Source organism: Alosa alosa, chromosome 19, assembly GCF_017589495.1.
Source record: "Alosa alosa isolate M-15738 ecotype Scorff River chromosome 19, AALO_Geno_1.1, whole genome shotgun sequence".
In the NCBI taxonomy this organism is placed as follows: domain Eukaryota; kingdom Metazoa; phylum Chordata; class Actinopteri; order Clupeiformes; family Clupeidae; genus Alosa; species Alosa alosa.
The window spans coordinates 3,649,630-3,674,721 of NC_063207.1; the positions used below are offsets into that span (position 1 = coordinate 3,649,630).

A 25,092-nucleotide genomic window follows, 5' to 3' on the forward strand; every position below is an offset into this window, starting at 1 on the left:
GCTTGGCTAACCCCTAATGCACCAGCTTAATATTCCCTTATCCGATGCGAGGGATTCTCTCCGTCACATTTTATTTTCAATAGTGAGACTGAGGAGAAAAAAATACTGAAAGACTATTCACAAGTAAAATGGTCTTCAAAATGTAATGCATAATCATTATGTAAACATTACTTTTCATTTATTCACACTGTGTCGCTATACTACAACACAATAAGTGAGTCTGGCAGATATTGAATTCCATAACTAATACAATAAGAAAACTAAAATAATAATATAATAAAATATTAGCAGTAACAGAAGCAAATGTGAAATAATAAAATGTCATGACAGTCCAATTTGAAACAAAAAGACCTTCTTTACCACCTACACCATATTACCAGCCTCTGACCTTCAGCCTCTGAGCTCTATATTTGGAGAGGGCATTACGGCCGTGTAGCTGATGCCATCCTCTTCGCACAGAGCTGGGAAATTACCGCGGAGCGGGCATCAGACTGACCCTGAGCGTCTCGGTGAAACTGCTCGCTGAGCTCCATCTCTGTGTGAGTGCTCTATAGGGCGAGCTGTTGGCTCGAGGAGCTTCTCTCCTTCATGCCTTCCTCCCAGACAGGGCTGCAGTGACTCTTTAAAACAGCCCAGTGCAGTCGTATTATTCTGAGCCAAAACAACCTGTCAGGCCTTGAGAAAGGATGCCAGAAAACACAGTTTCTGTCTGTCCATGCCTCCCTCTTTCTCCCTCTTTCTCCCTCTTACTCTCACTCTCTCTTACTCCCTCTTTCTCTCTCTATTTTTTTCTTTTCTGGTGACAGAATTGCAGTCCCTATATGACATTTTGTATCTGGGCTTGACAACCAAATCTACTGAGGTCGATGTTCAGAAGATATCTAAAACAAACTTACTAACATGAGAATATTATGCCACAGAAAACACTACTGGTCAGAAGTAATCATGACTGCTTTGACTACAGGAACAATTATTCCTTTTATCTTGCAACAATGAAGCTTATTCTTTCCTGTCTTACTAACAATCATCTAATTAGGATTCTGCACCAAGTGAAAGAAAATCATTTTCTATATGCTGCTCAGTTACAGTAAGAAGCGTTTTGATTTCCTGCATCTTCACAACGTGTGATAAAGGACATTTGATGACCTTTCATCTGCCCATTCTTCAAGGTCAGCGGCATTGCAGGATGGGTGATTGTGCAGTATTTACCACAACTATTTCACAATCATAATATCTAATAAGCAGAGTTCATGTTTCATCTCCCTTCTGACTGGACTGCCCTTGAGAACAACAAGCTACCGCCATGTCATTTCTCTGCGCTGTGGCACCATGGTCCTCTGTTTCTCTCTCCAGCACCTGAAAAAAAAGACTCCCTTTCCTCACGGAAGGCACTAGTGCCACAGCCTGCTCCACAGACAAATGAAAATGGCCTCCTTTGACTTGAAAGGCCGCTGAAGCCATTGATTTCAAATTCAATGTTCTTTCTGTCAAATTTCCCTTCAAGGTTACCCAAGCTGTCCCCACTTTGTGTGTGTGTGTGTGTTTGTACACAGTCCTACAGTACCTCTGTGAATGGAAAACAAATGCAATGACAGGGCCATACACTGTTCCAGCCAGTCAACAACGTTGTTTCAGATCGAGCTGAAGAGAGGAGTAGATTTGGTTGACTGCTGGGCTCAAATATCTGCACTAAGATCTTTACCTCTGAGGGAGGAATGGTCTGGTGTGTGTGTGTGTGTGTGTGTGTGTGTGTGTGTGTGTGTGTGTGTGTGTGCGAGTGTGTGTGCGCTACTGTAATGTGCACTAAGGTCTTTACCTCTGAGGGAGGAATGGTCTTCCTACTCTGCGTCATTTGCGTTCTGTGATTGTGTGTGTGTGTGTGTGTGTGTGTGTGTGTGTGTGTGTGTGTGTGTGTGTGTGTGTGTGTGTGAGAGAGAGAGAGAAAGGAGAGGTCCTCAAACCTGCAAAAATAGCAGATATTTGAGGTAAACAAAAACGGACTTTGGTTGAGAGAGTGGCTTGGACTGTTTCCTTTTCTTTTAGAAAATGAAGTGTTTGTTTTTAGCGTGGTGCCCTTTACATTGCTCCACTAAAAAGGGCACCATGCTTTAGAGAGCACTCGATATGTAGGCCATGCCTCAGGAATGCTTTAATATATTTGTAGATTTGTGTCCTCGGCATTGGAAGAGAAGATATGTACTGTAGACTTGTATAAGAAGAGGCATGTACTCACAGTGGTCTCCAACTGAATCAGGGCAGCAGTCATTTGCAGAATGGAAGACCAGACAGAGAACCATGAACTGAATTTGATCTGTAAGGTGAATAGTTTCTTGCTGGTACTAGGTCGAGATAGCAATTATTTATAGCAAACATTATTATTTCATGGTATTAAAAATGAAAGAAAGAGTACAATTTACATTTGCTGGTTGGTTTCTTTATTTGACATGATCTCAAGGTATATGTTACCAACACTCTACTACACTCTGAGGGCGTGAACATAAACATGCGTCCAGAGTGTAGCATTGTAGCTGCCTGTTTGGCTGCAGCAACTAGAACCGATTGTTTTCGGGGGGTTTTCTCATCCCCACAGTACTCCGTGACCTCGAGAAACGGAGATCCATGTGACAAATCGCCGGAATACTCCTTTAAGTCAGGCGTGAACAGCCTGAACTGGAAAGCTCATTTCTTTTGAATTTCCACTGTGAGGCCTTCCTCTTAACAAGTCAGACACTCATGGACCTATAGACTGTCAGCCTAACTCAATTAGACTGTGCAGTGGAGAGAGGAGAGAGAAAGGACAATGTATAGATGCACAAAGTGTATTCTAATACCTGCTTTGCATATGCCTGATCTGTAAGTCATACTTTGTTCCGATTCTTAAAACCATACAAGTAGTAACAGTTACTTGTGTTTATTAAATATCAGTAATTAGTTACTTTCTGAAGATGACCACAGAGAGGCTTTCAGGAGTAGGCTAGTTTAAGGCAATTATGCGGACGTGTGAATGTAATGCAATGGTTGTCAGACACATTGCTACAAATCGTTTCATGGTCCAGGAGGTTTTAGAATAATGTTGAGCAAATACTAGGAGCACTTGCAGACAGCGGTGTAGCCTAGTTAGCTCTAGTGGGTATACTGTGATGTAGTCTAGTTAGCTGTAGTGGGTATGCTGTGATCAACCCCAAATGTTAATATCTATCCTTGCCTATTTTGAGTGGGTATACTGAGATGGTGATGCTTTTGAAGTGGGTATACGGCGTAGTCCTGAGTATCACATAGACTACACCACTGCTTGCAGAGTCAGTGCAGTGGATTACAGCGATTGGTTAAATGTCAACTCCAGCCAAAGAGCTCATATTCTTGAAAGCAACTGTATACATGAAAAAACCACACACAGCATATATATTCTCAAATGGCTGAACCAAAGGTGAGAACACAATCCCGGCTCAGTTATCACCGAATCCCATCTGATAGCTAGAGTCTCAGATGGCCTGTTGTCGTCCAGTTGCATGTATTAAAATCTGCCCAGGGGGTCTGGAGTGCTTCACACTGAGCTGATACTGTGGGGATTTGTGTAATGAATGCCATATCAGACCAATTTCAGTCTGAAATCTTATCACATTGCATTTCACAGCTTTTAGTCTTGCACATTGGAGGTGGAGAAGAGGGGGCATGGCACCTCCAGAGAGATAGGGTGGAGGATCGCACTGTTCTTGGCAAAAACTCTGCTAAAGGCTCCTTTCAGAGTCTCTTCCCTTTGTGGATGTACAGCAGGCGAGCTTGTGAGGCCCTGTTACTGACAATATTAATGAAACCTTGTGTTACCACTGACAAAGTACGCCATTAAGGCTTGCAGCGAGGCACAATTCCTGTCAGATCCATGAAACTCAAACAGCGTTTCTAATCTGTGCACCAACATCAATCCACACCAAGCACCTCAGAAATATGACAGCGCTTTAACAGATCTCTGATCTTCAGTGTTTATTGCTCATCGCATGCGGCAGTGGACTACCTACTTCTATCAAAAGTCCATGAATTATAAATGCCAGCATATGGGCCGTCTTCTTTCTCTCCTTGTATAATTATACCAGTGAAGAAAAATCCAATTTGCTACTCTGCATTATTAAAATGGTCAGAAATGCACACGCAATTCAATTAATAGGTTATTTTGGATGTGAAGGGAGCAAAAACTACTACTTGCCACACGCAGGTTGCCTGTGCATCGGATTTGTAAAACACTGATCAATAGGTTCCCTGCTTCTCTCGCAGCTGCATATGTTTGCCCAAATAAGCGAGAAATAACATTTGCCACAGTCTCCCAGAAAGTTCTGTCCAATCTAATTAGGATATTTTTTATCGGGCGGTGTGTTTCTTTCCCTCGGTCGTTTATGCGGCGAGCAAAGACCCAGCGGATCATTTTCAGGATGATGAACTGACGGTTTTGGAATTTGCCACAGGGGGTTGGAAATTATGTATCTTGGCAGTGAATCAATATCACCCTCTGTTGCAGGGGGCTGGCCATGAAGTGGTGACTGCCATATCCGTCAAGTAAGGTCGCGCTAATGAGCAAAGCCTTGAGTTGGGCTCCTTTAGATTACAGTGCAGAGATTTAACAGGAATCAGCCACAGAGACAGGGATGCTGTGGGGTGGCAAGCTTGTCGGGGAGAATCTCTGTCACTGCATATATATTGCCAGCCATCACCATCGCAAAACATGACCTGTTCACCTGGAGACAATTAAGCTTAAAACAAGATGTGTGGTGCCTGTCTAGAAATTCATTGATTGTTTTTGCAATTTTGCTTGTTGCCTCTTTGAGTCTGTTCGACTCATCCCTCCACCACTGCTCTGCTACAACCTGTTTAGAACCCTTTACCTGCTGTCTGTTTAGAACCCTTTACCTGCTGTCTGTTTAGAACCCTTTACCTGCTGTCTGGAACAGACCTCCTTGCCCTCTCATCATAGCACTACAGCACAACAGAGAGCAGCAGGATCTCATAACTTGGTACTATATTCATTTTGCATTTGTAAAGACAACAAATTACATTACATTACATTACATTACATTTGGCTGACGCATTTTTAGCCAAAGCGACTAACAACATGGTAAACAGTTTAAGTTTTAGAGCAATTCTCAACAATTTTAGGACAATTTAAAAAACATTAGAGTACAGTAAGAATAAGTGCATCAGTGAGTGTTGTTTTTAACAGTTACGTGTCAGTTTAAGACGGCTGGTAAGTGCTAGGATCAGCAAGACTTGTTGTAAGTGTTGCTATGAAAGGAGATGTTCTCTAAAGAGCTGGGTCTTCAGGAGTTTTTTGAAAATGGAGAGGGATGTCCCTGCCCTTGTAGGAACTGGCAGTGTGTTCCACCAACGAGGAACAACAGATGAGAAAAGTTTGGATTGGCCTGAGCGTACCGGTGGTAGAGCTACAAACATCACAACACTTAAATGAACACATAAAATACCAAAGTTCATCCAGGTTAGAGATTATATTCCTAATTTAAATTAGGGATATAATGGCCTAATACCACCCCTGGTTTGATGAATGAGTGGGAGTATTTTATAGATCTTCTAACGTTTACATTTTTTTATTACACTGCCTTGAAGTGGGGATATAAAACTAATGGAAATTGTTTTGTTACACTCTGTCTATGGTATACCTTGGTTTTGGGATGCTGCAGTAAGGTTCTTGAAATGATATCGCCATCTAGTGTCTAAAAGAACAAACAACACTTTGGTTTTGATCAGCATTTTGTACAGGCCTGCCTGGTTCCACCAAACCCTTTCACTCAATGAGAAAATTACAGTAACTGAGATACAGATGGGCGAAGCCAGGCTCCAGGTCTGACAGGTCTGAAATAAAAAATAAAGACAATTTTATACCAACATAGTTGTTTATTTTCAGCGTCCCTGTTTTGTCCCATGTATGAAACTGTAAGACAAATTGAGATTATTGAATCCCCATAGCGACTCAATGTTGCCATTGTTTCTGTATGATAAAGCACTGAAGTCTAACCCTATATGACCCTGAAACAGACCAGAGGTCATTTGAAGGTGACCTGTCCCACCAAGATAAAGCATAGCTGACATCACTAATGCTGGGTTTGGCTTTGCAAGACATGGTAAACATTTGCTTCTTCCACCTCAGACAACTGAGAAAGTTTGGCATGAGATCTAGGACCTCCAGGGCCTGCTACAGGGGCATCATTATGACTGGAGGCAATGGACGCTGCACTGCCATCAAATGCAAAGCGCTGCAAAGAGTCATGCGTACAGGTACAAGGCATCTGTGGATGTGCACTGCACTCCATCCAGGACTTGTCCAACAGCCAATGCAGCAGGAAAGCCCAGAGGTTCTTTAAGGAGCCCAGCTATCCTAACCAAAGACTGGTTCAGCTGCAGGCTTGCAGCCACAGCAAGTGACATTGCTCCCTTAATGCTCGGACCTGCAAACTCTGTGAGTTACAGTTTTTTTCCAGGCATTGAGAGCCAATGAGAGCCTGCCAATCTGTCTGATCATACACACAGACACCCCCTCACACCGCACATGCGCGTGCACACACACACACACACACACACACACTCTCTCTCTCTCTCTCTTAACATATTGTTGCTTGAACTTGTCTTAAACTATTACTATAATTTATTGCCACAATATTGAAGACATAAGAAGATGAACCCTCACAATGTGTATCAATGTGTTATAGGCTAGCTATTTTGACCCATTATTTACATCCCTAAGCTAAGTCATTTGTGGCACAGATTTACTCTTCTCATACAACTGTTCTCACACACTAAATCCATTTATAGAGATATAATATTTATTCCAACTCTAAACCTGCATGAGGTGGCTAGGCTACCTATTACACCTCCACTGAAGTGCTCTTCTGAAGCCCAAAGGTCACAGCAACAATAAGCTGTCAGGGGCAACCTGAAAATGTAATGGATATCAGAATAAAAGTCCTACTGCTTAGCTATTCCACTTTCTGTCACATGGACTTTTGTCACTACATGCATCTAAATCAATGAAGTTAAATACAATGGTATTATTTTTGTCAAACATCATACCACTATCCACCGCAGGTCAATTGCTGAAATGGACAGCTGATAACATTGGTCTACAGCAGAAATCTGTGTGAACTGCCTCAGCAGTCTGCAAATGAGAGCTCCAATACCCTGAGACTGTCTCAGCTTCATTGTAATTAATGAATATAATTTATTTCTCTGCTTATGATGTAAGGGCGTACTCACACTATGCCATCCATACTGTACCCGAGTACGTTTGAACTTCAAAGTCCGGTTCATTTGACCAGTGTGCCCGCGTCCACTTGAGGAGGTGGACTCGGCCATGGTACGGTACTTAATTATGATCGCACCTACTGTATGCAAAAATTCTAGAGCACAGTAGCTCAACCGTGCCTGGGTACAGTTTGATAATACGCAGTGTGAGTGCGGACCAAGAATGGGAGAGAATCATATTCTGGCACGGTAAACCGTGCCCAGTGTGAGTATGCCCTGACATGCCAGGGTTGGGGTGGTGGGGCAGTGGTAAGAGGGACTCTTTTGTCTCTTCAAACAACACTAGAGTACAGACCATATCAGTCATTTGACTTATCCAGATGATGGTCCTTAAGATCTCCCTCCCTTTATATCTGAATAGCCAGAAGTGTGGCGAAATCCCTTTTTATTAGCGCTTCAAAAACATAGGACTTTTATTTTGACGGCACTCGGAAGTTAATTGACGGTTGTGCTATGTTGTGGCCGGTTGTGGCATATTTAATGCTCACATGATCACTGACAAGTGACAGTCGAGTCGGACACACTAGAGGCATCAGAAAGATGCCATCCTCACTAACCTTGGTTTATGTCATGTTTATGTGTTTCTACTTTTCTCGAAGTGACGACTACGTACTTGATGATAAATTAGGACGAACATTTGACGGCATTGGTGGTTTAAGTGGTGGAGGGGTAAGTTTGTGAATGAAAACTTCCTTGTTTTGCACCAACTGGCTGCATGAGTGTGTGTGTGTGTGTGTGTGAGTGAGTGAGTGAGTTGGTTGGTTGCTGCAGCAAAGTCTGTTTTAGCTAACAAACCACAATTTTGCGAAGATGAACACTGAGCGAAAATACGTTTTAAAAACAAGTTTAGCTATTAGGCTACTGATGTCCATTCATGTTGTGTTATCTTTTAGGCAACATCTCGTCTCCTTGTTAATTACGCTGAGCCATATCGTAGTCAAATTCTAGACTACCTTTTCAAGGTAAGGTTGGACATTCTTGAAGTCCATTTAGTTAAATAAGTAGCCTACTGTTTGTTAGATTACATCTGATATGCCATGAAGAACCAATTCCCCATACAGACTGTGCATAATCATAATGTCTACGTTGCATAATCAGACGGCTATTTTATTTGCCCTATTTTCTATGCATGTTAAAATTAATTTATTAGTTTGATTATGGTTTCATAAAAGTCATGGTCATGTGATCTTGTCTTTGAGAGTTATCACACCATGTTGCTGAATGTGTTTTACAGCCAAACTTTGGGGCCTCTCTTCATATTTTGAAAGTTGAAATAGGTGGTGATGCTCAGACTACAGGTAATTGAAAATACATATTAGGCCAGTCATTAGGCTGATTAAATGAATTGGTGAAACATACCTTGAATTGATGCAAAGTATGTATTTTTGATAAACATATACTTCAAAACTAAGTGTATCTTATGCTACTGTATGTAATGGGTAGTATTTCTTTAGTAGCCTATTAGGCCTGTTTATTTAGTAGGCTAGTACGCTTTCCTCACCTTTAGAATTGATACGTCTTCATAAAGTATTTTATTTATTTTTAAATGAGGGTCATTCCCAGTGACCATTCCCATTTTCTGCCTGTGTCTAGATGGAACGGAACCCACTCACATGCACTATGAGAATGATGAGAACTACTTCCGTGGCTATGAGTGGTGGCTGATGTTGGAGGCTAAGAAGAGGAACCCCAATATAACACTCATAGGTATGGATATAGGGGCAGCTGTGGCCTACTGGTTAGCTCTTCGGACTTGTAACCGGAGGGTTGCCGGTTCGAACCCTGAGCAGTAGGCACAGGTGAAGTGCCCTTGAGCAAGGCACCTAACCCCTCACTGCTCCCCGAGCGCCGCTGTTGTTGCAGGCAGCTCACTGCGCTGGGATTAGTGTGTGCTTCACCTCACTGTGTGTTCACTGTGTGCTGAGTGTGTTTCACTAATTCACAGATTGGGATAAATGCAGAGACCAAATTTTCCTCACGGGATCAAAAGAGTATATACTGTATACAATACAATACAGCGCCTGTCTGAAGGCCGCATTTAGCTGTCGTATAGCTTATTAATTTTGGGAGGAAAGGTCAGTGTGGTGGGTGGCAACAGATACTCATTTATCCCAATCCGTGAAATAGTGAAACACACTCAGCACACAGTGTACACACAGTGAGGTGAAGCACACACTAATCCCAGCGCAGTGAGCTGCCTGCAACAACAGCGGCGCTCGGGGAGCAGTGAGGGGTTAGGTGCCTTGCTCAAGGGCACTTCAGCCGTGGCCTACCGGTCGGGGTTCGAACCGGCAACCCTCCGGTTACAAGTCCGAAGCTTCTCTGAAAGGGAATTCTACCTCTCCCTTTAACAAATTAATACTCTTTACTTGATTAGTATTCATTTGACTAATTGTTATCGGACTAATGGGTAAGGTCTCCATAGGTTTACCATGGGCATTTCCCGGATGGGTTGGCCATGGAGAGAACTGGCCCTATGACTTTCCTGACATAACGGCCAACTATGTAGTGTCCTGGATAACTGGTGCAAAGCGGTCCCATGGCTTGGATATAGACTATGTTGGGGTAAGTGTGACATGAATTATATTTGAATTCATCATTGTTAAGAAATCTAGTAAAAGATATTTCTGACAAACCTTTTCACTTCATAAATAGGTATGGAATGAGAGGCCATTTGATAGCAAGTACATCAAGGTTAGTGGTGCTTTCCCATCTTATTAAATATATGAATATGGATGAATAATAAATATTAATTATAACTAATGTTTTCCTGTAGTATTTCAAATGGTGGCTTACGCTGTGTACTATGAAGGGGAAAATCAGTCACCCGTATTTTTTGTTTGATTCATGCTCACAGGGATTTGACAATGAATATTTGGTTGGGTGCAAATAGGGGCAAATTCTCCCATGAGCATCAGAAGTAGAACAGAAAAAGTGCAATTAAGCACTTTTCAGCCTGCGCACATTTGGCCCTTGACTTCAAACACGAACAGAAACAAAATAATATTGATATAGAAATATTGAAAATTGACGTTAAAACATAATTTTAGGTGAAATGGGGACATTTGGGGATTTCCATGTAACTAAATAACTAGAACACTTTGCACTTTTTTAGATATGATGATGGATAGATATAGATAGATAGATAGATAGATACTTTATTGATCCCCAAGGGGAAATTCAAGATGATGCAGGTGCACGCAATGGGCTCACTTGCTGTGTTTTACATGACTATTTTCTCAAAATGAGGGTGGCTGATATTTCTTACTTCTGAAGCACTTTTTCCCAGTAAACACACTATTATACAGTTGAGGCTGAAATGGTAGGTACCCTTCCACGGAAAAAGAACACACTTATATAATATAAAAGCGACAAAAGTAATTGCTTTGAATTTCATCACTTTTAAGAAAGAAATTAAGCATACTTTCATTAATATATAAGGGTACCAACACATCTGGCTATGACTCTTAGGTGAAAAAAAGATAGTAAGTTTTACAAGACAGAGAAATGTGTTTTTTTTTTTTATTGAAGATATTGATGAAAAAAATAAAAAGCTGGATTCCATTGACTTTTCTGAAATTTGCAACAGTGATGTTAGGAACTGATAAATTTGACAGTGAAAACGGTGTGAGGTTTATTGCTTGTTTACAGCTGAAAACAAACAAATTCACACTATGGTCTTATAAGACTAATTCCATATTTCAGCATTTCATTCCTATGTCTTCAATCCTTTCACTGTCACTGGTAGCTCCTACGGTACACGCTGGATAAGAATGGGCTGGACAAGGTGAAAATCATAGCCAGTGACAACCTGTGGGAACCCATAGCATTCTATGTGCTTCAGGATGAAGAGCTCAGTGCCGCTGTAGATGTTATTGGGTATGGCCTCTAATGGATCAGGACTGTACAAGGTGCTCTCGAAAAAAAATAACAATTCATCCTTTTCTTTATCTAAATGTGGGCAAGCATTTATTAATGACAAGCATCCAATAATCAAAAAAAAATAATCATGAGCATGCATATGAAAACTAATTAATTGGCATCATTAATGAAACTATTTATGTTGAATTAGTGATTAATTTACAGTGCCTGGCAGGATATGCAAATGGCGTAATGCACACATACTTTTTCCTGTTGGTTTGCAGAGCTCACTATCCCGGCACCACGACAATAAAGGAAGCTTTGGAGTCTGACAAGACGTTGTGGTCATCTGAAGACTACAGCACTTTCAATGATGAAGTAGGGGGAGGCTGCTGGGCACGCATACTCAACCAGAACTACGTCAACGGCATGATGACTTCGTATGAACTTTCAATAAACTTATAACGATACATTGCAACCCATAGTTTGGCATGCCATTATTATTTTTTTTTTTTTTTGTCAAAGAATATACTGCAAAGCCAGAAAGAGTTTCTCCAGATTGTGCATGTGACATGTAGTTCATTTCTTCACAAAAGGTTTACACAATTTACAAAAATATATTGTTGTAAGTGTTTATATTGTTAATATTGGATGTAATGTTTTCAGAACTATATCTTGGAACTTGGTGGCGAGTTACTATGAGAATCTGCCATTTGGCCGAGATGGTCTTATGACCGCTGAGGAACCATGGAGTAGCAACTACGTTGTGGAGTCCCCTATCTGGATAACAGGTAATGTAAATGCCATACTGCCACAGGCAGTAGGTAAGGCACCTGCACTCATTTGTTTTATTATGTGTTTTGCATGCATCCTCGGCACTGACATTTGTTGATAATTCCAAAGGAAGAGCTGATGCGATCATATGCCATGTGTTGTACTTGTAGCCCACACCACCCAGTTCACCCAGCCCGGCTGGAGCTACCTGCAGACTGTCGGCCATCTAAACAAAGGGGGAAGTTACGTAGCTTTGACTGACCGCAAGGGCCAACTCACAGTCGTCATAGAAACCATGGTAAGGGTGTCTGTCTTTTTTTTTTTTTTTTTTTTTTTTGGAGTTTACCTGGTCCACTCTTTATTACATATAGTACAAAATACTGGTCCAATCTACTTAAATGTTTATGCAACTTAGTCACCATATTTTGGTCCTCTTTATTTGGATATGGATCCATTCTGATCAAGTACAGGGACAAGGGTCTGCAGTCTACTCTTGTACTTGTTTGCTAATATTTTTGTGTGCCATGTTTTGTTCTGTCTGTTTAAATATGATAAAATACCATAAAACCTTTCCACTGATATACCTCTGTGTATCTATGCTACAGACTCATGACCACTCTGTTTGCATAAGACCTCCTCTTGAACCATTTGAGGTTACACCCCAGAATGTCACATTCCACCTGAAGGGATCCTTTGTGAGTTCCTTCTGAGTTCTTTCTTTGCCACTGGTTAATAAGTGAATTTTTTTTGTGGTCATTTAGGATTTTTTTTGTGGTCATTTGGGAATTCTCTACCTCTGATAATCTTCAATAGCTTTTCTGTTTTAAATGACGTTTTAGGCTTCCATATCGCAGCTTCAGTTGTGGAAGTCCCGGTTCGATTTCAAAACCAAAAACCCTGTCTTCTTCCAGAAGCTGGACCCAGTTAAGGTGCCCTTTTAATTTGCACAGATATTTCAAATCCTTCAGTGTTGAGTTATACTACACTGATCAATACAGACTGATACCATGTATAACAATTCTTGAGACGATTCTGTCTCCATAATAGAATCTCTGAGTGTTAAGTTCCGGCATAAAAGCTAGCTACCAAAATGTTTTTGTTATGGCAGATGCCAAGACAATTTATTTGCTTGGACTATTGTTTGGTTACATACAAAAAGAGTCATTGTCCCTGACCAAAGAATGACTTTATGGCTTTCTGAGTTTATTGTGGAGATGATATTAACTCCACAGTTAGAGATTGTGGAGCAGAGAGTAGTGCGCTCAGCTGAATGTATATATAAGAACTCAACTCCCTGCTCTACAGGATATCTATTCCAGAAGAGTACTCCTAAGAGCCCAAAAGATTCTGAAGGACTCTTCTCATCCTAAAAATAGATTATTCCGACAGCTGAAATCAAGAAGACGCCTATGTAGTCACAAAGCCAGAACTGAGAGACTCAGGAGAAGTTTTTATCCCCAGGCCATCCGAACTCTGAACTCCCACTATACTGACTTTGCACACATTCACTCCTCAACACTCTCAAACATTTCCCAACACACACACACCTACATGACTTTTAGCACTTTTACATCCCTCTCCCTATGCTACATACCTTTTATGTATCCTTGTATCCTTGTATCCTTGTATCCTTGTATCCTTGTATCCTTGTATCCTTGTATCCTTGTATCCTTGTATCCTTGTATCCTTGTATCCTTGTATCCTTGTATCCTTGTATCCTTGTATCCTTGTATCCTTGTATCCTTGTATCCTTGTATCCTTGTATCCTTGTATCCTTGTATCCTTGTATCCTTGTATCCTTGTATCCTTGTATCCTTGTATCCTTGTATCCTTGTATCCTTGTATCCTTGTATCCTTGTATCCTTGTATCCTTGTATCCTTGTATCCTTGTATCCTTGTATCCTTGTATCCTTGTATCCTTGTATCCTTGTATCCTTGTATCCTTGTATCCTTGTATCCTTGTATCCTTGTATCCTTGTATCCTTGTATCCTTGTATCCTTGTATCCTTGTATCCTTGTATCCTTGTATCCTTGTATCCTTGTATCCTTGTATCCTTGTATCCTTGTATCCTTGTATCCTTGTATCCTTGTATCCTTGTATCCTTGTATCCTTGTATCCTTGTATCCTTGTATCCTTGTATCCTTGTATCCTTGTATCCTTGTATCCTTGTATCCTTGTATCCTTGTATCCTTGTATCCTTGTATCCTTGTATCCTTGTATCCTTGTATCCTTGTATCCTTGTATCCTTGTATCCTTGTATCCTTGTATCCTTGTATCCTTGTATCCTTGTATCCTTGTATCCTTGTATCCTTGTATCCTTGTATCCTTGTATCCTTGTATCCTTGTATCCTTGTATCCTTGTATCCTTGTATCCTTGTATCCTTGTATCCTTGTATCCTTGTATCCTTGTATCCTTGTATCCTTGTATCCTTGTATCCTTGTATCCTTGTATCCTTGTATCCTTGTATCCTTGTATCCTTGTATCCTTGTATCCTTGTATCCTTGTATCCTTGTATCCTTGTATCCTTGTATCCTTGTATCCTTGTATCCTTGTATCCTTGTATCCTTGTATCCTTGTATCCTTGTATCCTTGTATCCTTTGTATCCTTGTATCCTTGTATCCTTGTATCTTCCATTGCCTTATTTCATGGGAACTTGGCATTTATTTAACAGCCTTTGTTCAAAGTATCAAAGTATCATGCAGTACTCGTGATGAATCATGAACTCTCCACAGATTTCCAATGGGTCTTTCACCCTAAATCTGGATGTTGATGAAGTGTACACTCTCTCCACCATAACTACTGCTCAGAGAGGAGCATATCCCGATCCACCTCCCTCTGCAGCCTTCCCCAAACTGTATAAGGATGACTTCAATGTCCGTAAGTCTGCTGCCACAGGCCCACTCGGAATACAGGAAATGTTGATATTGATGCTTCAAAAATCACATGTACTTAATTTAGCTTTGCTGTTCAACCACAGACATAACATAACGGTACATAACAGACCAGTATTGTGCATAACTAGTAAACGTTTGACTTGTACTGTAAATGTACTAGTAATTGCAGGGCTGTATGACTTTATGACTTTATGACTACATGACTATGCAAATAAGGACTTGTGTAAGATGCCGCCGTTGTCCACTTATCTGCACAGCGTCATTGTCATTCGACTCTTAATGTCCTTCATGTCTCTCTAGGAAACCCTCCGTTCACCGAGGCTCCAGACTTTGCCGATCAGACTGGAGTTTTTGAGTACTTCATGAACCTCACTGATCCCGGCCCACACGTGTTTACCTTGCGTCAGGTGGTCACCCAGCGCCCGGTGACCTGGGTAGCAGATGCGGATCAGACCATTAGTGTCATTGGAGATTACTCCTGGTATGTCGGTCTGCTTTTCTCACCTCATGATAAAGTCAGTGCAGGATGGGATTGTGAATGTTTTGTGGAGCGCTATGTATAATCTATAAATGTGCCGTTAAGGGAAAGACACCAACCTGTGTGTTGGTGAGACTTTCTTTTATTTAGCAGGTGTTAAACCACGCAAGACATTACACACAATTTCTCATTTACAATGACAGCCTTGCAAGAGCAAAATATTGTTGAAGAAGTAACGGGAGCGTAGTATCTATTGCATATCGCATGGGTTATCGATACAGATGTTGATAGTTTAACTTTATTTTTTTTTTACTCTTCCAGGCAGAATATCACAGTTACCTGTGACGTCTTAATTGAAAAGACCAAAAATGGGGCTGTGTTCATCGCTGCCAGAGTGGACAAAGGAGGCGGCGACGTCCGAACCACCAAAGGGCTATTCTTCTGGGTTTATGCTGACGGCACTTACAAAGTCACCAGTGACATACGTAAGGGTTTTATTTAGTGACGTCCTATCAAAAGTTGTTGCTCTTGGCTCATTGTCTTTGTCACCATCAGGTGTTTGTTTTGAAAGCACCTATATGAAAACAGCATGTAGACTGATAGGCTGTGACTCTTGTTTCAACAGAGGGAACGACTATTCTTACTGAGGGTAAATCAGGAACATCATCTGATATTTGGTACACACTGTCACTTTCAATCAAGGTTTGTTCAATTCAATTTCAGTTCAAAGTTTTAGTTCAAGGTCATAACTATGTTAAACAGCATACAGTAAAACCACTACATTTTTATGGCCTTCAGGTGTTGTTTCAATAGATGGTTTGTCTTTCTTTTCCAGGGTGATACTGCCACAGGGATGCTGAATGGATCATTACTTTGGAAGAGTGCTGTGGTGTCAGGAAAGGTGCCTAAGAATGGATGGGCAGCCATTGGGACCAGTTCGTTTGAGGTTGCACAGTTTGATAACTTCTCAATAGAGGCAGAGTGATTCTACTTAATCGACTAAGCACCCCTCTCTGATAGATTCACCTTTCCCTTGAATACTTAAATTAAGATTTTCTGAGATTTAGCCATGCAACAATATGCATGTTTTATAGGTTAGATAAATCACAACAATTGGCTATATTGTTTGTTATTTTTAATGCATCACCCAAGAAATGATTCCCATTGATATCTGCACTTTGAGACCACCTGTCATTCAAGTAATTTAGTGATGTGCACATTTTATACAAGATTGTTATGTTTACAGCTTCAAGGCCAAAGACCAATCTACTGTTGCATGATGGGACGCTGATGCTTTATGCTTTTTAACCCAACATTGGGCGATTGCTCTACTTGTTCTCAGACTCATGCATTTGAAAATAATTTTATAGATCTTCATGTGTTTTTTTAAAGTGCCTTAATGTTGAAATGTCTCAATGTGTGTGTGATGATGTCCAAGGAAAAGCTTGAAGTGTGGAATGTCCTGCTCGTTTGCATTAATACTGTGAAAATGTAAATATCGTCAATGCCTTAATTTAACAGTATGTGTGTGATTCGTACTTTTCTATGATGGTGAAATAAACATGAAATCGAAAGTAAGACTGTTCCAGTGAGTTAGGCTATTCGTGTTTAGTTTTGTTTATTTATTTTTTTCTCCAGTTTGTCTAGGCCTACATCTTGTAAAAATTTGACGTTGTTGTTTTTAATTAACATGGTGATATTTTGTCAAAATATATACAATCTGCATTTTATTGTTTCAAAATACACCGCTTTCTTCAGTGGTGCACGGGGGTGCACACTTTTACTGTCTATGGGTGCACACTGGATACCTCTGGATGCAGCTCTTACTCATGTTCCACTCATGTTCCGGGGCGTCGTCATAGCAACCATTAATCAACAATATGACCCATGAGGAAATCCACAGGATTCAACGCTCAAAGCAAGTTTTTATCAATAATGTTGACACCTACGCATCAAAATACATCGGAAAGGTGAAGTACTTCGTAATTCTTAATGTTGTGTAGCCTACTTTGAACGACAAAGACTAAATCAGAGACACCTGAAGGAAGGCTAAGAATGGGTAACGTTAGCTAACAGCGGTTGCTAATTAATCTCTCCAGTTTTTGTCAGAAAGCTTTATTGGGCCGTCTCTTGAGGAGTTGACAGACCATGACTTTGAAGAAGAAGAGTTGTCTCCACGAGATGGTCATCAAAATGCTAAACCGGCAACGTATCAAATTGTCGGGACCATTAGAGACAAGTCAGACAGCAAAAAGTGCACTTACACATATGAGGAATATCATGTGAGTAGCCTAGTCAAGCATGACTTGGGGCCAGTTTATGGTAAAACTGGACTCTAATGGTTATTTGTTGTTGTCAATACATTATTTTAATGACTATAATAGTTGTTACTATATCATTGACATGACAAAAATGACAACCCCATATCCTTACAGAAATTAGATCGCAATAAACTTCTGAAGCAAATGCTGGAGTGTGATGTCATCATATATAACATCACTGAATATGCAGATCAAATTGAAGAGGCGTCATGGGCAGTCACAGGTAATTGTTCATGGCCCTGATAGATAGTCAGTATATCATTAATGAACACACATTTTATGGAGCTACCAAATAAGTTGTGTATGTGATAGAATGATTCTTTCACAGCCCTTCATGAGAAAATGAACAAGTTTTTCAGTCCAAAGACATTCATTCTGGTATCAACAGTCATGACATGGGCCCTGAGCAAGCCAGTTGATCCTGTGAGTGATAAGTTATATCCAAGCACTTTCCTTTTCTGTAGTACATTTTCAACAAGCATAACAGATGCACGGTATTAGTATTATTTTTTTTTAATCACTCTCTCTTTGTCTCTCCTGATAGGAAGATCCATCTATTCCTTTCACAGATGATGATTATAGAAGACGAAGACCACACCCCAATTTCAAGCAGCACATCACTGTTGAAAAACTTGTGGTGAAATTGGGAAAAACTGTAAGTCAAAACCGTGCAAACATTTTAGTTGTAGATTGGGATATTACTAGACTTTGTTCCTGCAGCAGTCAGGATAGATATCAAGATGAATTGTGTCATTGGTCATTTCTTACAATAGATAGAAAACAGAAGCATTTATTTAATACAGTGCAAGCGAGTAATGAATTTAACTCCTTTAGTTCAGTTTTGGTGTCTAACTAGCCTATTCATTCCCCTGCAGGAAAGGTCCCAGTTCAGCACGTATGTACTTGCATCAGGACTTCAGTATGGAATGGGGGAACAGGTTTTTCATTTCTTCTTCAGAGTGAGTCAGGACACTACACAAACCCTCTTTCTTTTAGTTCTATGCACATCTCATTTGGTTCAGGGTTTTGGGCAGAAACCTTACTGCAATGTAACTGTCTGTGACAAAGTGCATTATGGCCTACAGGTGATGCAATGGGAAAATCCTATTGAGTGAAACATAATTCTTATTCATATTTCTAATAGGCATCCTGGTTGGGGGAGATTCCCAAAGTTCCTATCTTTGGAAAAGGCACCAACATCCTCCCAACCATACACATTAATGACTTGGCAAGGTCAGCTGTGTTTGTTTGTTTGTTTGTTATTTAATCTAGTCAGGTAGTTTTACTGAGGGATATACTAGGATGCAAGGTTACTTGCTGGCTTACTAAAAAAAAAATGCATTACTGCATGTATTGCTTCTGAAGTTAGGCTACATATTGTTTTGAGATCAGCAACGTTACCTAGGTAAGCCAGCAACCTCACTTCGTAGCATACCCCTCTGTTCACTCTCTGTACTGTGTTTAATCTTCTGTGTTATTCCTGTTTCAAGAGTCATTTTAAATGTTATTGACCAAAAGCCAAGGCCACACTATATAGTCGCCGTAGATGACTCAAAGAATACAATTGAGGACATTGTGCAGGTGGGTTGCTGTTCAATTCATCCAACCATCTACAGTGATTTTTTTAAAGCTCTTGCTTGTAAACACCGTACGTAACTTTACGTATACGGTAGGTGACATTACTGTATTTTTTAATTAGACAATATCATTTACACTTGGACCAGGAAAAACTGAGTCAGTTTCAGTTGAGAAGGCTTTTCTACATAGAAACCTCACAGTAAGTCTAAATGTGTGCATCTGTGTTTACATGAATAAGCTTTAGTCTAAAACTATATTTTAATTATACTGTTTTATAACTGTATAATACTGAATTATACTTACTTGTCCACAGCAAGCAGATATTGATTCGATCTCAGTAGATCTGCGCTTTGAGGCGCTCTTTATTAAGGAAAGCCTTAACATTCCCTGGGTGTGTGAGGCTGGCATCGTTGAAAACATTGAGCGTGTTGTTGAGGAGTACAGAAACACCAGGGGACTTCTGGTCAGTCAAGTCTCCATACTCTCATGCTCTTTCCATTAACATCTTCTATACCTAACTCAGTGATACTGTGAGGTGTACAGTATTTTATGCATTATGATTTCTCTTGCCATACACACCATTGCATTCTGCTTCAGTTGATGTTGTTCAATGTGTAACTTCTCACTGCTCGTGGTCTCATATGAAATGCAGTTGAGTGTCGAGTGTTCGATTTTGGTTTGGTGATATTTTACACATTTGGCCTCATTTGTGTTCAGCAACAAATGATCATACACTGTATTATCCATTGAGTTCTCAGAAATCAGTGGTTGGATACAGCAAATAAACATTTCATTGTAGAACATAAGCTCCTACGCATTGTCTGGAGAAGTGTGATTATTGTACAGAAGGGTTTCTCCCCTGTCCCCCCAGCCCATCCGCATCTGTGTCCTGGGCCCCCCTGCTGTGGGGAAGAGCACCGTTGCACAGAAGATCTGCAAACACTACAAGCTGCATCACGTCAGGCTCAGAGACACCATCAATGAAACCACTGCTCACCTGGTACCTTACATAGTTATGATTGTAGTCATATCTTCTTCATCTATCTGTCTATTTATCTATCTATGTATCAATCTATCTGTCTATCTGTCTGTCTGTCTGCCTGCCTGTCTCTGAATAAAAATGTATCAAATGATGTGAATAAATGCTCAGTGGCCTGTTCTGTGTGTGTGTGTGTGTGTGTGTGTGTTGTTCAGGAGTCACTCATTCGCTCGACATATGCAGATGAGGACAGTGTTGAGATAGGATCTGGTGCTCAGGAGCAGCTGGATACCCTGAAGGAGAACATGGAACAAAATGGAGGTACAGTACCTCACCTCACTACTGCACCACAGTACCTCACCTCACTACTGCACCACAGTACCATTAGACAGCACAGTACCTCACCTCACTACTGCACCACAGTACCTCACCTCACTACTGCACCACAGTACCATTAGACAGCACAGTACCTCACCTCACTACTGCACCACAGTACCTCACCTCACTACTGCGCCACGCCAGTAGACACCATCCAGGGCTAGAAAGAACATCCAGCCTGTGTGTGTTAATCAAATGTTTGTTACAATGTGCATTGTGCTTTTTTTTGTCAACCTCTAGGTCGGTTGGACGACCAGTATGTTATTCAGATCATCAGAGACAAGCTGAAATCCAAGCCATGTCAGAACCAAGGGTTTGTCTTGGATGGGTTTCCAAAGACCTATGATCAAGCTAAGGAGTTGTTCTATGGTAAGATAGCTTTTCCAGGTAATGACGCCTAGCATCCCATATGCTGTACGGTGTACACCTGACCATTTCCCTGTTGCCCTCTGCAGCTGAAGAGGAAGAGGGAGAGGACATGAAGACTAGCAAGAAGATCACTCCAGGTGTGTCAAAAACCAAAAACCAAGATCACACCAGGTGTGTCAAAAACCAAAAACCAAGATCACTCCAGGTGTGTCAAAAACCAAGACCACTCCAGGTGTGTCAAAAACCAAGACCACTCCAGGTGTGTCAAAAACCAAAAACCAAGACCACTCCAGGTGTGTCAAAAACCAAAAACCAAGATCACTCCAGGTGTGTCAAAAACCAAGGTGCTCGTGTTGTTAATGAACTTCACGGGCAGTCATGTGGCTCCCCCACTGCTGCGGGTCCAGATCTTATGAAGTCGGCGTCGTCTGCGGTCTTTACGTCTCGTTAAATGTGTTGGGAGAGCTATACTGGCTTTGTTTGCGTGTGCTGTTTGAGAGCTCATGTTTCTGTCTGCATCGCAGAGATCATCTTCGCCCTGGACGCCACGGACGCGTTTCTGAAGGACCGTGTGCTGAACCTTCCGGAGAGCGAAGTGGAGGGAACCACATACTCCTACGAGTGCTTCCCCCGTCGCCTGGCCAACTACAGAGATAACAACATGGAGGACGAGACGGTGCTCAACTTCTTTGATGAGCTTGATATTCAACCAGAGCACATTGGTACTTATTTAAGTGAATTTTGTATTTCAATTTCAGATCACCTTCTCATTGGCAAAGAGACTCCATATACATTACATTAGAAATGGAGGACCTTTTCTCTGCAAACCTGAACATCTTTCAGAAACATGCACCCTGTTCTATGATGTGAAACTTCTACTACTAACTACAAACTACTTTTGCTAACATAAAAGGTCACACTTTACTTGGATAGTCCGGGGTTGGATTTATTCAAGGTGATGCTCAGTAATTGTTCAACAACAATTGTACATACTGAACTTGAATTTGAACAGAGGATCTGTTAAGTCCCTGTGAGTGGACTATCCAAATGAAATGTTACCAATAAGAATGAGATTTCAGGTTTAGGTTTATTATTATAAAGCCCTTTAAAAACAACGACAGTTGACCAAAGTGCTGTACAAGTAAACTAAAAGAAAGTTACGCAAATGGCCTAAAAACAGATAGCGATGTACAAATAAATTTGAGCTATGTGTGATGATGATGATATGATTTCTTGTGACTGGTGTGCAGAGATCAGCAGCAGTGATGACGTGGACTACCTGGTGGTGATGGAGAAGATCGTGCGGCGGGTCGGTCCGCCCCAGAACTACGGCCCCACCAGCGAGGAGCTCCAGGAGGAGGGGAGGAGGCGCGGCGAGGCCAAGCTGAAGAAGCAGGCCGAGGAGGCGGCCGAGAGGGAGCGGCTGGAGGCCGAGGAGGCAGCCCAGAGGGAGGCGCGCTGGGAGGAGTGGGTAAGGAGGTGCTACTCCTCTCTGTCTCCTCCTGGGAGGAGTGGGTAAGGAGGTGCTACTCTCTCTGTCTCCTGTGAGGAGTGGGTAAGGAGGTGCTACTCCTCTCTGTCTCCTGTGAGGAGTGGGTAAGGAGGTGCTACTCCTCTCTGTCTCCTCCTGTGAGGAGTGGGTAAGGAGGTGCTACTCTCTCTGTCTCCTCCTGTGAGGAGTGGGTAAGGAGGTGCTACTCTCTCTGGCTCCTCTTAGGCAGGGATCATATTAGCCAGCGGCAAGCGGCAGCGGCAAGCGTAATGCAACGCTCAGACCATAATACGTTTTATCTCGTTCCTAAGCAACACAAACGCTTTGTCAATTGAATACGCTCGCGTTGCACTTTGAAAGTTGAACCAAGTTCAACGCTCAGCTTGTTCAACGCTAGTGTTACGCCAGCATTGCCACCGTTCCGCTGCCGAACCAGAGAGAACAATAGAAAAACCTGCCGCTTGCCGCTGGCTAATGTGATCCCGCCTTACAGAGCACAGAGGGATGCGCCCTGGGAGGAGTGGGTAAAGCTGGGCACAGACCTCCCGATTTTTAAGAGGATTGAACGTCTGTGACTATCATGGCAAGTCCGAGGGAGTCAACGGTAGGCGTGGTGTTCACAGCTGGAATCGTCATGTGTGTTTGGGTGACAGATTCAGTCCTTAGAGATTATTTCCATTGTTGACGGCGCAATCCAGATTCAATCAAACATGTTTGATATTTTCTTGACCGGTCCGTTACATGGTTGCCATGGTTGCAATTATGACATTATAAAATCCAACAGCTCAATCGTTATGTTCGTGCACATAACGAACTCCCAATCATATCAGACTCCGTCTGTAGGTTTAGTCTACTCAATTCTTATCGGGTGCAACTTAAAACATCGGGAGGTCTGTTCCCAGCTTAAGCGATGCCAAGGAGTCGCTACTTCTCTCTAGCTCCTCTTACAGACCGCAGAGGGAGGTGCACTGGGAGGAGTGGGTAAGGAGGTGCTACTTCTCTCTGGCTCTTCTTACAGACCGCAGAGGGAGGTGCACTGGGAGGAGTGGGTAAGGAGGTGCTGCTCCTCGCTGGCTCCTCTTAAAGAGCGCAGAGGGAGGTGCACTGGGAGGAGTGGGTAAGGAGGTGCTACTTCTCTCTAGCTCCTCTTACAGAGCGCAGAGGGAGGTGCACTGGGAGGAGTGGGTAAGGAGGTGCTGCTCCTCGCTGGCTCCTCTTAAAGAGCGCAGAGGGATGCCGGTGCACTGGGGCCTGGAGTGTGTCCCTGTGCAGGTACGCTCCTTGATTAGGATCCCTTTGAATGAGAGTCTTTAGAAGGCACTTGTGCGATGTGTCAGTTGTGGGTCCAGGGACATTTCTGGGGACAGAGCCAGGCCTGTACAAAGCGTCAGCGCAGGGATGTCCCTGGGAGAAGGGATGACTTGTGACCTGGCATCACAGAAGTATGTTAAGTGAATGGCTAAAGTTTGTTGGTGTGTTTGTGTGTTTGTGTGTGTGTGTGTATGTATGTGTGTGTGTATGTGTGTGTATGTGTCTGTGCTTGTGTTTGTCTATGTATCTGTGTGTGTGTGTGTGTGTGTGTGTGTATCTGTGTGTGTGTGTGTGAGTGTACAGAGCAGGCAGCTTGAGGAGGTGAAGCGACAGGAGAACGAGCTCCTGGAGGCCCAGTCGGTGCCCCTGCGAGGCTACCTGGCGCAGCACGTCATGCCAACGCTCACAGCCGGCCTCATCGAGTGCTGCCAGAACCGACCCTCCGACCCCATCGACTTCCTGGTAACAGAGCTGGGTTCACACCGAAACAGCAGCTGTAGCAGCTGTATTTTTATCCCCACATTTTCTTTGGGATCAATGTGTCTGTCCGTCTTTCTGTCTCCTTCCGTTTAGATAGATATAGTATCTATTCCTCACCTTTCAGTGTTGTGCTGTGTAGCAGGGTTCCCACGGGTCATGGAATTTCTGAAATATCATGGAATTTTAGGAAAGTTATTCCAGACATGAAAAGTCAGGGAATTTTTGGGGCAAATTCATGGAATATCAGGAAATTTTGTTGCAGCAGTTAAAATTGACTTGACAAAATACATTAATACAAATATATTTCCACGCAGAATTGGTGTTTATCTGGTTGAGTTTATTGGTATTAGCTTTACTGCTTGGTTGAGTAGTTGTGGTTTGCCCAACTTTGTTTATTTAATGTCCATCTATTCATCTCCCACTCTAAAAAAGTAAAAGATTCTTGAACGCTCTGCGGCTGCTCTGAAATCTTTGGTCGTATATTGTACCATTCATTATATAGGAAGTCATGGAAATGCAGTTTTTTTGTCAGGGAAAGTCAGGGGAAAGTCATAGAATAGAATTTTACATCTGTGTGTACTTGCATGTTGATGGTCTTGAGAGTTGACACTTGACAGTCGTCTCATGTTGTGAATGTGTTTGATTTCAGGCAGAGTATCTCTTCCAAAACAACCCTGACGTTCAGTGAGATGACTTCGACAGGCGATGCAATCATCAACTGCTGTATTTTTATGGAAACAAAGGCAAAACAAAATAGGATTACCTAGAATATGTTTAAGGCTGTCACCATTCATATGCGTTACCAATAAATAAAAAGCAAAACTAAAGTAAATCATTTTTATTTCTGTCATTATTTCTGTCATTGGGTACAT

The 25,092-nt window shown here is 41.8% G+C and overlaps 2 protein-coding genes across 2 annotated transcripts; both read left to right on the plus strand.

The window, feature by feature from the left end:
• Positions 1-7,804: 7,804 nt before the first annotated feature.
• Positions 7,805-16,890, plus strand: galcb (galactosylceramidase b). The gene is made up of 17 exons (XM_048228292.1): positions 7,805-7,971; positions 8,196-8,264; positions 8,537-8,600; positions 8,896-9,009; positions 9,728-9,867; positions 9,958-9,996; positions 11,051-11,181; positions 11,448-11,603; positions 11,830-11,954; positions 12,108-12,235; positions 12,543-12,632; positions 12,777-12,866; positions 14,673-14,817; positions 15,135-15,315; positions 15,634-15,797; positions 15,938-16,014; positions 16,148-16,890. Exons 1-17 carry the CDS (start codon positions 7,843-7,845, stop codon positions 16,295-16,297), a joined length of 1,992 nt encoding a protein of 663 aa, XP_048084249.1. The 5' UTR covers positions 7,805-7,842; the 3' UTR covers positions 16,298-16,890.
• A 261-nt stretch (positions 16,891-17,151) lies between these two features.
• On the plus strand, positions 17,152-25,042 carry ak7b (adenylate kinase 7b). Its single transcript, XM_048228291.1, has 18 exons — positions 17,152-17,282; positions 17,412-17,594; positions 17,748-17,856; positions 17,962-18,056; positions 18,178-18,288; positions 18,509-18,592; positions 18,778-18,866; positions 19,124-19,214; positions 19,333-19,410; positions 19,525-19,674; positions 20,083-20,211; positions 20,406-20,511; positions 20,809-20,937; positions 21,024-21,074; positions 21,462-21,659; positions 22,188-22,408; positions 24,044-24,202; positions 24,870-25,042. Exons 1-18 carry the CDS (start codon positions 17,193-17,195, stop codon positions 24,906-24,908), a joined length of 2,112 nt encoding a protein of 703 aa, XP_048084248.1. The 5' UTR covers positions 17,152-17,192; the 3' UTR covers positions 24,909-25,042.
• The last annotated feature ends 50 nt before the right edge of the window (positions 25,043-25,092 follow it).